The sequence below is a fragment of the Falco cherrug genome, chromosome 1, assembly GCF_023634085.1.
Source record: "Falco cherrug isolate bFalChe1 chromosome 1, bFalChe1.pri, whole genome shotgun sequence".
Classification (NCBI taxonomy): Eukaryota; Metazoa; Chordata; class Aves; order Falconiformes; family Falconidae; genus Falco; species Falco cherrug.
This window is the reverse complement of record NC_073697.1, coordinates 59,875,966-59,889,568: the sequence shown is the minus strand read 5'-3', so window position 1 is coordinate 59,889,568 and position 13,603 is coordinate 59,875,966. Positions and strand designations below refer to the sequence as shown.

The following is a 13,603-nucleotide window of genomic DNA, read 5'->3' as shown; positions in this document are numbered from 1 at the left end:
GACACAACATTTTTTGTGGGTTTATCAACACACCAAAGTCAGCAGAAATGCAAGACAAAAAGAGGGAAACACTTTGGTGGTCAGCAGAATGAGATCCAGCACCATCAGTATTAAATGGCTTGTGTTTCTATTCTGATTTCAAAACCCTTTCCATCATGTTTTCAGTTGGGCTTGTAAGCAGTGCCTCTTCCAAAAAAGATTTAGGTTTTCCAGGAATGTTCTCTGTACCACCCCCAAAAAAATCCTGAAAAAGGTTAAAATTTGCAAAGCTTTTGATCTCCATTTGGAATACAGGAAGCTCAGAGCCAGCACAGGGCTCTGAATCCTGGCAACACTTCTTTACTAAGGGGAATCTTGCCAGACAAATAGAAGCTGGAAATGTTGTGCTTCCACCATGACATACAAGCCTGGGCAAAACCCACAGTAATGCTGGTGGCATAGCAATGACTTGAGACCAGGAGCTGGCCATAGCATTGGTTTTAAGGAGTGGAGCACTCTTCAGAAGAGATGACTGCCTCCTCTTGTTCCACCACTTGAAGAAATACAGAAGTTCCCAGTGGGAGTGAGCTTGCAGAAAGGGATTTCGAAGTAGATACAAGCTTCTCATAACTGTTTTTTCTGTGCTTTCTGTGACTGCAAAATCACACAGCAAACACAGTATCCTTTTAGAGTACTACAGCAGAAAAAAAAGGATGGGCTATGGAGTGCATAAAACCTTCAGACAGGAATGACAGTCCCTCCCAATAACTAGTCAGACCTGAGACTCAACTGTAAGGTCAACCTAAAATGTGCAGTGGGATTTTGGCATGATCTTTTCCTAAAATTCACGGAACAGTTGCAGAAATCATGACTAGGGAAATGGGGACAGTTACATGATGGGCATCAAGTTTTGCAGATGAAAGAACTGGCCCTGGGCATGGTATAAGGAGCCTTTCTGTGGCATTATTAAAAAAAAAATAATCGATGGACATTTAGATGAATATGTAACTTTTGTGTAAACATGTATATAGAAGTGTCATTTACAGTCTATTATGCATTGCCTTTCTGATCGAACAAGTTGCTCTGGATATCACCATTAGCAGCAGAGTGGGAAAAGCTGAGTTGGGGATGTTGTAACAGGTTGGGTTGCAGCTATACTAAAATTATAAAACTAGTGTCCTTCAATTTTAAATAAAAAGGCAAGCACCCTTTTGACATCAAGCAGCTGAAACAACATTTCCCCTTAAAATACATGCAGGTTAACCACACCAAAAAAAGGCTTATGCAGAGTTCACACAAGCAAGAGCATTATCACTGGCTGTTTATTTTGTGACTTCCAAGTTGTCACCAAGTTGTGACTATTTTTGCTTTTTCTTGAGTTACCATTTACTGTGTGAAGATGGTTGTTAGCAACTGCAGTGACTGTACTTTTTATCATGTCTCTGAGTTTAGTGAAGGCAATAATTTCCATTGGGAATTATAAGGTGAGTTAGGAGTGGCTTCTCCCATTTCCTACAAAGTGAAAAATTATTCAGAGGAAAGCTTAGGTACTGAAGCCAAGACAACAGATCCAACAGATAGGAAGGGCACAGCTCCCTGCAGAAGTCAGTGGGCTTTGTATCCAAACGAGACTCAAGCATTCTGCAAGACGGGTCCAACTACATCTTTGCCCAGAGTCAGCAGTCAGTTAAAATATAATGGTCTCCAGTCTGGAAAGTAGCATGCATCAAATCTACCTGACCCAGGGAAATTTAAGGTGTAAAACCAGCACAGAGAAATTGGAGCTGTCCTAGTGTGGTTTCTGCTTCAAAGTTCATCCACAGTCAGCACAGCTAATGCTGTTCAGGTGCTCTGTGTGCTGACAGCACCAGGTAGGAAAAAGGAATAATTTCATCCTGAAGGTCAGATCTGTCTACTGTGCATGACCTCTCACTCTCCAGAAAAGATGGACTGGGAGTTTATTTCGGATGTACAAGAAATCAATTAAATTTTACTAGTTAGCTATAGGGTAACGGCACTTGCACAGCATCAAAAAATTATCAGCATTTGGACAGGACATGTCAGCATCCTGAGCAATAAACTGAGACATGTTTCTGAAGGACAGCTCTTTCAAGGTCTAGAACACAGCTGGGAATCTTACAGATGTACAAGAAGTAAACCGAAGCATTAGTAAGAGCACTAATGGGACAGAGTTCTAGAAAAGAAGGGAAAGCAGGTCACATCAAACTCTTCAGAAGAAAATACCCAAATGTGTTGTTTCTGTAGTTACTTATGTGCTGTTTGCTTTGGAGAGATAAGCATTTCCACCTGTCACGAGAACGACCAAAAGGACAGGCAGAAAATGAAGGAGAAAAAAAATGCAATACATATAAAAGGATAATTAAATCAGCTTTGCAAAGAAGTCTCACTCTGCATGCCATTCCCTGCCACCAACACCACCCTCATTTTTTCACTCAATGCCATGTCTGTAGGTCTTGGGCATCAAGATCAGGACATGCCAAAACCAGGAGTTCAATTCCAGAGAGTTCCACAAGATGCAGACATTTCTGTAGATTTGCTTGCAGCATCACTTCCATACCTTTCAAGACCAAAATCTAGATCTTCTGCAGATTATCTGATTTATTCATATGTCTTTTGGCAAGACAACTTACATTGCTGAGAAACTGCCCCAAGGCTATTGGAAAAGCAATCTACCTTTATCCATATTTAACACATTCTAGAGACCATTTCCCACCACATTTTAAGTATTTTTCCCACTTACAATTTCTTACCTGAAGAGTTTTGACTTTTCCTAAAACGTTCTCCTGTGACATTGCTTGGATGGCCTGTTCACTCTCCGTTCTCCCATCAGGTATAAAAATACTGTCATGGGAAAAAGCTCGACTGCCCATAGAATAATGGGAGGACCTGTAAAACACAGTTAAAAAGTAAATGAGCACGGCAATTAATTTATGAGAGTTACCCTTCGTGTCATAGCTGCCCTGCTGTATAGATTTTCCCACTCTTTTGCCTTCTATGTAAAAAATTTGAACATTCTCAGCAGAGATGCATCCAAACATATTCTGTTATAAAAAGTTTAACAGAGGTATACGATTCCTTCAGGCACAATTTTCCTCCTTGGAAGGAGATAGAGCGGGGTGTTTTTAATAGGCGCATTGAGAAGTTCAATTGATTTTCCTTAGAAGTCTCAAATCTAAATGTTATTTTTAGGATACAGAGTAGATGATGATGATGTACACATTACCAGCTGCATATTTAAGAAAGCCTGCATTTGTGCTTAGTCCCAATGCTTGGGACCTGCTGTCATTCTTAGTCAAAGACAGCAGGTCCCAAGCAAAGGCAGCCCTATAACACAGAAAGAGGTAAAACATTCTAGCAATCTATTTCTAAAGAGCTAGCTTTAGCTCTTTTTGGCTGATTGCTTAGCTGTTTCTATCACCAGTATGATCACACTGACAATAAAATGTTATCATCAAACCCCTAAACTGATAAGAAGCATATTACACCAACCCATGTGGGTTTGAGTGTGGGTTTGAGTAGCTACAAAGAGTGAGATGCCCACATGTTACTGTTCAACTAGGTACGGGTGCCAAGGATGAGGCTGCATCGCAATTGACCTAGTTATATGGCTCTGCTCAAAATCCACAGGTAAAGGGATTCAACAAAAAGTGATTTAATTTCTTGGAGATTTTAAAGGCTTATCAAAAAACCTAAGAACTAAAAAAAAAAAAAAGGTTTGTGGGTTGCAGCTTTGGTGTTTTGGGGGCATTCTGGGGGGGGAAATGTTAGAGTTTGAAAGTCATGTTTTGTGTCACCTGGAATATTTCATGGTAAGCAGAAAGCTGGTAAAATACAAATATGTTAAAAGCCACGGTAGAAGAAAACTGAACAACCCAGAAGTCTTAAATCTCTCCTTTTAATAACCTATTGGCAACTCTATAGAACCCATTTATAGCTTCAGTAAATAAACAATCTGGAGGAAAAAAAATAGATATTTTTTTTTTATACCAATCTAACCAACACAATTTTCTATCTGTGATAAAAACATTCTAAACAAATGCAAAAGCAAGGAAGATGATACTTCCAGAGAGAGGGTTAAGTAACACAAGAAAAATGAAAACCTTACATATTTAAGAAAATCAATATCTTATCTTTTTCTCCCTTGCAAAATGTGCTAATTGTTTATAAAGTGTTCAAGATATTTCTATTCATGCATTGGAAAAAAAATATCTGTTTGGAATGTACTTTTTTTCCTGGTTATTAACATAATCTTTTAAAGCAAAACCAGCAATATTTTCTTACCATGAAAGAATGTTATATAGGACTACATTAATCTTTTATAACTGATTAAATGATTGACTATTCTTGACTTTTATTACAAAATTTATTACAGGTAACCTGAAAAGAATAGGAAAAAAGCCCCGCACAACCTCTCTCTCTCTCTCTCTCTCGTTATAAAATACATTTGCACTCACAAAATGATCAATCCAAGCTTTTGGGGAGAACACACACCGCTCTCTGTACCGTTTCATCCTCCATGCAATCACAGACTCACTGAAAAACTATTTTTTATCCAGAATTAATATTTGAACAACATGCTTCATTTGAAACAAACCAGCACACAATCAAGTGAAAAGCTGGTCAATATTTCACAGCCATCAGTTTTAGCCGTCAAAGAGAAGGAACTTTTAACTGATGCTATATTCCATTTTAGATTTATTTTTTTTAAAGCAAAACCCACAACTAGATTGCCTTTGGCTGCTAAAGGTAAAACACATTCTTTTAGAAACCTTTTATTAGAGAAATCATAAATTATATTTTTAAATCCTCTTCTAAAAAGGTTTGTGTCCTGAATCCACACCATGATTCAGCCTGTACACAGAGCTGTGGTAAAATTGCGTGGCATAGGAATATATCTGCCTTCTTTAGCCATCCAGGAATCAGCCCATGAACCACAGTTTGAGAAATGCCCCTTAAACAGAGATGAATCCCTAGCAGGCCTGGCTTGCAGAATGAGTACTTTGACATGAAGCAGAGGGAAAGCTGGCTTTTTTCATTTAACCACTTAGGTCCGGTTGAATTGAAAGTGCCAGCATTGCATTCAGCAAGGGGCCAAAAAAGTCTGAATTCACAACCAAAACTGCACAGCACATGCAAAATTTGACAAACCAGCCCATGCCAACCCCTCCTACATTTGCATGGTTCAATATGTGAAACTGCTGCAGGTGCAGAAGGCAAGGCCAGTGGGAGTTTATTGTTTATTATTTACCTTTGAGTTGAGAGAGCTGCTGAGGATGCATAACCCAGGCCATATTGCGCTCCAGAGAAGATCCTCTCCCAAAGATTTTTCCAGCAGTTCTGTGGCCCAGATGCTTGTGGCTTTGTCTCACAGCTATTCACCATGCACATGACACCATTCTCCCCTTTTACTGTCCAGTGTGATGGCGTCCTTATACTTAACATTAGACAGCTCATGTTTATTCCTATTGTTACAGCTAATTAGTAGGCAAGGTTTGCAATTCAGGCACCAAAGAGTTCAGTGACTTGTTTGCAAGTCATTCGCGACCTTCCTGATGAGTCTGTTAATATTCAAGTTGGGAACAGCAACCTGCAGCTTTTGAACTGAACAGGGTTTGCTAGCAGCTCAAACCTCAAAACTCCAGCTGACCAGCAGCAGGGATGCTCTGGCAGCGGGAACTGCCCAATAATCTGAGTCCCTGAAATGGGATAAAAGAGCAACTGCTGAGGTCAGTGCTAGTGGACTGCCTGGGACATGGCTGCAGATGAAAAATCTTCCCCATCATGCTACTGAGCCGAGGATGCCATCAGTGAGATGGTCTCACCTCCTGACTGAACTAATCCAATTAATCTCCTGACTGAGATACACAGTACACCAGCTTTTGGCTATGTGCAGATTTGGGTTTATGGCTAGCGTGATCAGACCTGTTAAAATGTTATTGAAAGCTTCCCTTGGGACAGCAGGTGATGTGAAACAGCTTGGGAGTACCTACGTACATCACCACTGAAATTCCGATCCTACCTTTGACAAGTGCTCACAATGGTACCAATGGCAGGTTAGGACCATGCTAAGCACGTACAGCATCTCTCTGGTGTTCTCCCATACACCAGCTGCTTTCGGTTTAGGCACTTGCTCATTACATGGCATCACACGTTTTTGGTTCATAGAGCTGAGGCCAAGTATTTGAAAGCTCTTGTCCACTTTTGTTTTTCTATTAACTTGCGACCGAAACAAACACGCTCCAAATTGTCAGAACACATGAAACATTCACAAGAAACCCTGTGGTGAATTAACCCAAGACTTCTCACTACCTTATCCCCTCAAAATTCTTTGCAGATGTACTGGATATTTCAGAACTGGGTGACGGAGCGATTTTACTAGCCACATGTCCAATAACCAGTAAAAATGTTTTAAGAATTTTGCTTAAATGTCTATGTAGCCTAAAGTACATTGAAAAATTCACACATTGTAGTAACCTAGTTTCTTTTATGGGTGAGTTTAAATAGCATTTAAGGTGCTTTCCAGGGTACTTGAACTTTCTGAAAGGTCTTATTTTTACTCACTTGGAGCCCACCACCCTTTCAAATCCTCGCAGCTGAGTTTGACAGATTATATCAGAAAGATCCTTTTTCCACCTCTTTTTTTCACTTTCCTCATGTTCTACTTTCAGAAAGACTGAATTTCTTTTAAATCACAACACAGTATGAATAGTTGAGTTTCCTTCACTGCTACTACCATTCCCACCTCTGAAGTTTTCCTCAGAAGCCTATATATAATATCCTCACAATCCACATCCACAGGCTGTGCTTCAGAAAGTCCTCCCCTCAATTAAAAGTCTTGTGGACATCAAAAATGGCTTTCAATAGATACATGGTATGACAGAAACCTGGGCTGCAGTTTCAAACTGCCATATCACTTCCAAAAGAAGTGGGAAAACAGTGGCATCAGTTTATGAGCATTTCTGTTGATAATATCAACGATGACACTTCAGAGGCTGTTTGTGCTGAAAATAATTGAATCATCATCTGACTCACTTCCAGAAACCTGACTAAATTAAATGAATTATGGATGTGCTATACCAAAATACAAAGCACTTCTAGCAAACCCTTAAAGATGTTCTCTCTGAAGATGTGTTGCAACCTAAGTATCATGTTCCAGTTTCAGTTCCAAACCACAAATTTTCAAAACTAATTTTCTCATACTTGAAGCAAACTTAATTCCGTTCGTTGTCGGAGTTCTCTTTGCCACACCTGTATCCTCCTTCAGATTCCTGAAGATAGGACAGAATACTTGGTTTCTTAGCAAAACTAACATACTTTTCACCTTCTTTGATTAGGACAAAATTCTTAAGAATTACTGTTTTTGAGAATGTATGAGGTGTTCTTTGATACACATGGGCTTTAGCACAAAAAGAATGCACCAGGACATGTCTTTATCTTGAGGGCACCTCAAGAGCATAAAAGTACAGCAGACCCACCATCCCACAGGTTTTTCACAAATAACAAAAACCAGTAGTGTCAAATGGGTGTGAAATAGAGCAAGACACGGAGTACAAGGACCGTATCACATCTTGACCACGTACATGATGTAGACACATAGTCCAGGTTTAACTGTTCAGCTGTAAAGAGTTGCCTCAAATACATCTCGTGCCTAGATATGTGCCTAAATAGCTTTTTTCTGCACAAAATAAGTTTGTTTCTCAGACTCTTTGTTTAACTCAGTGCTGATAAATTCGTTCCCCTGGCAAGGGAGAACATCTTCTGTTGTATTCCAGACTTCTGGAAGATTCCCACAAAGCCACAGGTAAAACAGATTACATAGATATCGGAAGTATCATAGTTCTAATGTATCTATGTATGGATTTGGCTTGCAAAAATGTCTGTGCAGTAATTCCTCTTTCCATTACTCATTCTTGCTGAGGTGTCTGCATATGCTAGGAAACTAGGAAATGTGAAACAAATCACTCACAGCAGAATGGGACCCTCCTGAGACTTCAAGAAAAATCTTACTTCTCTCCCATGATGACCAGCAAACTGATGGGTCTTTGGACCCCCATCAGCCATCCACTGCTGTGCATCATCATCTGTTTAGGATGTGATTTTCCGTCAGGTCTAGATACTCCAAGTCAGGACTGGATGAGATATCACACTTTCTCCCTTTGTCCTCTTCCCTGCATGTTGCCATCGCTTATTTTGTGCCTGCCTAATGCTTATGGTTCACATGAAACAATTCAGAGAGCTGTTCTGACTGAGTAACTACAAATAAAAACCCCAAACCAACAAAACTCAAAACCTCACACAGCTTCCTGGTTTGGCTGAGCAAACACTGACACAAGCTTCCCTGCCAGCTACATCTCCAGAATGCTGCTGGAAAGAGTCAGAGAACTACAGTTCAGACTTCCATCAGCATATACTGCTGGGGGACTGCACCCCTAAGTACATGTGCAGGGGTAATGCTGCGCAGATACAAGGCTAAGTCTACCTCAGTACTGGTGGCTATTACATTTTAGACCCTGCTTTTCTCCAGAGCTATTTCTCCTCTCAAAGATAAATGTGGTGTCTTTAGAAAGGGGATGTTTTGCTAGCAGGGAACACTAAGGTCTCAGCTTTTGCGTGATCCCATATCGGTGCCTTACTGTAGTACAGAAAAGTACCACCAATTGCCTCTTCAATGTGTCATAAATGTTCCTCCCACTCTGATATTAAAGAGTTCGAAATAGAAACTGGAAAATAAAGGGAAAGAATGAGTTGTTCTGCTCTTTCATGCTTGTAGAGACTGACTCCAAAAACATACCCGTCTCATGATCTTCACTCTTTTAGATTTCCATTAGAAACCAATTCTGTAATTATTAAAGTCAACTTTTTAACATAAACCCATTTTAACACTAAAAAAAATCACAAAGCATGCAAAGTAGGAATGAATTTGTTTTACCCAGGTATTGACCCTTAGTATAATCCCTTCAAGGACATCTGAGAATCACCTCCCAGAATAGTGTCCAAGGGAAATGACAAGTGCAGTGATAAGTTGCCTTTACTTAATTTTTTGTTTTAAAATAGATACATGATTCCAGCTCTTTGCATCTCCCATTAATGTCCCCAGGGCAGCTAGAGATGAAAAACATAATTTGTATTTTCTAGTCATTCCAGAGATGCATTAATACTGTAAGAGAGGAAAATGGATCATAATCCTGAGCTGTATTTTTAGTGTCCTCTCTTTCATCTGTCATGCTGGAATGTGAGTTTTGGTTCTAACTCATGCCTGAATGGGGAATGTTGTCCATGCTGCAATATAACTCTGAGTTACAGCTGTGCTCTGACAGTGTGTCACTTCATTCCATTAACAAACCCATGAACACAGTCCTTGCAAGCTAAACAGGCAAAAGGGAGACTTTTTCAGCAGGGTAGTTGAAGGATTCTTTTGTATAAAGTAAACTTAGAGATCGTTTCTGTGCTCAGTCCAAAGATATATCCATATCACCTTCAGGGACTGCTGCACCTCAGGGCACTAACTCTAGCAAAACGTCACAGTCCTATTGTTACAACCCACCAGAGCCCCTCTGATGCCAATGACCTGTTTTGCAGCCTCTCTGTTAGTAATCCTGCTCATTTCAAAGACATCATACAACGTTATCTCATAAAAAGCTCCCATTTGGTGTCATCATGGGTTCTGTAACCTATGAACTTACCGTAAAGTTCCTGATGCATTTTGAATACATGCTAATAATCTAACTAAAATCGTGTTAATTAAGGGCATAAGAAGTAATCATGGGAAGTATCAAGGCCCTGAGTGCACTAATAAGCTGTAACATCCCTGACTAGCCTTATCTAGGGACCTCTACCCGCACGCATGTGTCCACAAGCTTTATTTAAGATCACAGTTGAGGCTTTGGTCCCTGCCTGAGCTATGCTGGAGGAGTTCTGGACTCTCACAACTGTGCCTGGTCACGAAGCATCTCGATCCAGCCTTCAATTTGCAGACGGATTTCCTGGCCTGCCCTTGCTCCTACCTTCGCAAATGTGGACCTGCTGTGTGATCAGTGGATCTGATCCTGACCTACAGAATGACTTTCTTTCTCAGTCTCAGACCTGCCTTATCATCCAGGTATCACCTTATCTGTGCTTCTGGTTGGACCTGGCCAGCATCTGTCCTTCTTGCCTTGTGTAGATACTGTGTGACTGGGCCCTGGGCAGCAAAGCCTCTACGCTGCTGTGGGATACCCCTTGGTGCTCCCCTTGCCTTCCTTCAGGGAGCAGCCCTGCCCTTGCTGCTGTCAGTCAAGAAGGTAATGATGTGGGACTAGACAGTTCTTGGCACATTAATTTTATGTAATTATTCACCACATTGTCTGATTTCAGAAAGCCTCAGTATGCAGAGCAAAGAAAAGCATCTTTCTAGCTTCCAGTGATTCTGCAAGTGAATCCCTAACGCAGTTTGAGGACTGTGGTCAATTCACCAGTTATCATAGAAATATGTAGACTAGCCTAAATAGTAGTAGACTAGTAGTAGACTCTAGATGGTCAAACTTTCACACTTGACCCGGCAATCCATTGCATGCGTCACTATTCTATGAAATAGCAGCAAATGTTTGTGAAAAGTCTAAGTTAGCCTTGGCAGGAAGAAGTGCTATGTAGCTTATAAGGAAGGAAAGGAAGAGGAAATAAGACAGTACATTATACTACAGGTGACAATTCTGCTTGCCCTAGACCTCACCAGCTGCTGAAAAGACAGTTGCCATGCAGTATCTGGAAGGAAATAAAGTATGTGATCATTAGAGGGGGAATGCAATGAAAACATCTGAAACAGAGGCAAGGGGGAGGACAAGTGGACAGTAAGGCAACCTAACCTTTCATGGAGACTAAAGCAAGACAGCATATGTGGTGGAAGAAGTGAAGACCGGAGTATAAAAAGTTCTGGGATTACTGGAGCGAAAATGAAGTTAGTCATGATCAGGGCCAAGGACAAGAATGAAAAAGGAGACATAAAAGGAGAGTGGGACCTGGCATAAAAGGTTGAAGAGTTGCAGAGACAAACCCTGTTGAAGACTTCTCAGGATCATATGCAAACTACAACATACCTACATACAGCATATATATTGAGGCATCTTTGCACTCCGGTAGCGTGTTTTTTTTTAAAAAGCAAACCAAAAAATGGCAAGCTGATGGCATTTAGTGCAAATTTGTAGTAAGTGATAAAATTGCAACAAGCAGTGAAAAGTCCTAGCTCACATACCTGAGAAGAGAGCTTTTGGAGCACAAAGGCTTAAGCAAGTTGCTAATAAGAGGGAGAAAGGCAAGAGCTGAGGTATCAAGAAAGGGTCAGATCACCAAAAGCCCTGAGCATGGTGCTAGTCTTATGTCTTCTGTTCTGTCAAGACACCCGGGACCTTTTCAGAAAAGCTTTGCCCACTCCTCCACCCTAACCACAAGCCACTCGGGACACAGCAGGAATGGCCACTCCTAAGGTGGTTGTGGCTCCTATTGCTGTGCTGCTCAGCTGCAGTGTGAATTACAGAAAAGGTGAAACAACTCTAATTTCACCAAAACCTGTACTGAATCCTATAAAAAGATCCAGGCAAATAAACTGAAGAGAGCAAAGCTGCTCTTTGCTACAACCTTTTCCATCCTGGAATACCCCGTTGTTCCCACAACAGACCTCACTACCCAGAAATAAGAAACTTGTTCTACACAGATCCGTGTCAATCCAAGCATGCTTTGTTTCTAAAAGTCTTACAATGGACATATGTTGCTTTGCTGTGCTTGGGCTTGAAGAGCTATTTACTGAAATCAGGGTGCTGCCGAGATGAAGTCCCTAGGAGAAGGTGGACACTGAGAACCACTGCACCAAGGTGGTCCCACTGGAGTCAGGAAGGTGCTCAAAATGAGGCACTTACAAAGGAAATTGGGAGACTGACAAAAGCCAATTACAGAAATCAGGCTAATAAGGCAAAAGGAAAAAAATAAAATGCCCAGCATATAAAAATTGGATGTGACAGAGAGAAGACATCTTGGGAGCTCCTTGAAGCTGCAAGCGGGTAGACGGATCACTTTTATACTCTTGGTCTAGATTACTTCATACAGAACTGCCCGATGCTGCAAATAAAGGGGTCCCATTTCATGGACAGGGACATTCAAGAGGCTGAAGTTTGCTGAGAGACTTTTCCCTGGAAGAAGATCAGTGTTGTCACACTTGAGTCTTAAAGACCTGGCAGGTCTGATTCCAGGTCCTTTGAAATATTGCATTCAGCCCAAGTACAGGCACTCTACTGTACCCTCTGCACGAAAAATCTAATTCCCTGCTGCCTCTGCACATCAACCCAGAATGACAAACTTCTCACAGGGCACTACACAGGTGCCCTTTCAGGTATATCCTCACAATACTTGCTTAGTGTCAACTGTGACAAATAAAACAAATATAAAATCTTATAAAGTGCCAAATCATAGCCTCAGAACAGAAGCTTCTGGAGACTTTAGCGAAGCTCCACAAACACAACTTGTCTTGTAATAAGCACTTCTGTCTTCCAGCTCATAAAGTTAGACAGAAAGTTAATGAATACAGTTTTAACTTTGTAAAGTCAAGAAGGGCAATATAAAAGTGGGAAAAGGAATTCCAGTCTCTCATAAGGCAGGGCGAGACAAATTGCAGTAGGAAACCTCCCACCTGGGAATTGCAAAACAACATGGATGAATAAATAGGTTGAAGCGTGCATACATCAGGATACTGAGCAAGTTATTTGCATCTGATGAGTCCAGGAGTAAGAAAGGATGGACAGGCAGATCTCTCAAGCTGCTTCCAACTCAGCTAGTCAATCTACACCATATGCAGATTACCTAAATTGCTCCACCAGATGTATATCTGCATCACCCGGTTGGCACAGTCTCCATTAGAGATTCAGGCATTAGCGCTGATCAGGCTTGTAAGCCAATACAGCACACAGTGAAATACTAGCTTAGGTCTTGGAAGCAATACAGATGTCTTATTTAGCCTAAACTCATTTATTTGCTTGCCTCTGCCTCCCTGAAGCAGAATCCTCCCTTAATATCTTTAAAAATAACAACATCCTCTCCCTCAAACAAAACAAAGAGTCCACATGAAACATCTACAGATAACAAATTAATGTACTTTACAGGTTGCTGAAGAAATATAGCTCTGTTAAAGGGACAGGAGCGCCCCTGAACTTTTGCTGCAAAAATTTATTAAGCTTCTATAAATATACAGTCCTTGTACATTCTTGAAGAGTTTGAAGCAAATGGTTTGAAACTACTTGGGATGTTGGTTATATAAATATACTACTAGTTATTGGTATTTGCTCTATTCTATTTCTATATGAGTAGTGGAAGGTATGGAAATATATCTGCTGTTAGACAACTTGTAAATAGCTACGTATATTATTTTACTAAGCCTATTTCACATTCAATTCATAAACATTTGAAATTATACTAAAGGCAAAAAAATATAATGGACAGAAGTCATGCTGCTGAAAACATAAAGGAGTGGCAAAACTAAGCTCCCCAAAGCAATCTAATGCACTGCACGGAACATCCATGTTTGTTGTAAGATGAGCAACATGATAAACACTACCTGCAAACTGGAAATTATTATCAAATC

At 40.6% G+C, this 13,603-nt stretch overlaps 1 protein-coding gene across 4 annotated transcripts in view; it reads right to left on the bottom strand.

Annotated features, from left to right (window-relative positions):
- CRACD (capping protein inhibiting regulator of actin dynamics) overlaps positions 1-13,603 on the bottom strand; it is a 132,077-nt gene that overhangs the window by 23,061 nt on the left and 95,413 nt on the right. For all 4 annotated transcript variants that reach the window (XM_055703265.1, XM_055703259.1, XM_055703253.1 and 1 more), the window contains one exon: positions 2,751-2,886. In XM_055703265.1, the coding sequence (XP_055559240.1) occupies positions 2,751-2,870 (120 nt within the window). In that variant the 5' untranslated portion in view covers positions 2,871-2,886. The remainder of the gene's footprint in view (positions 1-2,750; positions 2,887-13,603) is intronic.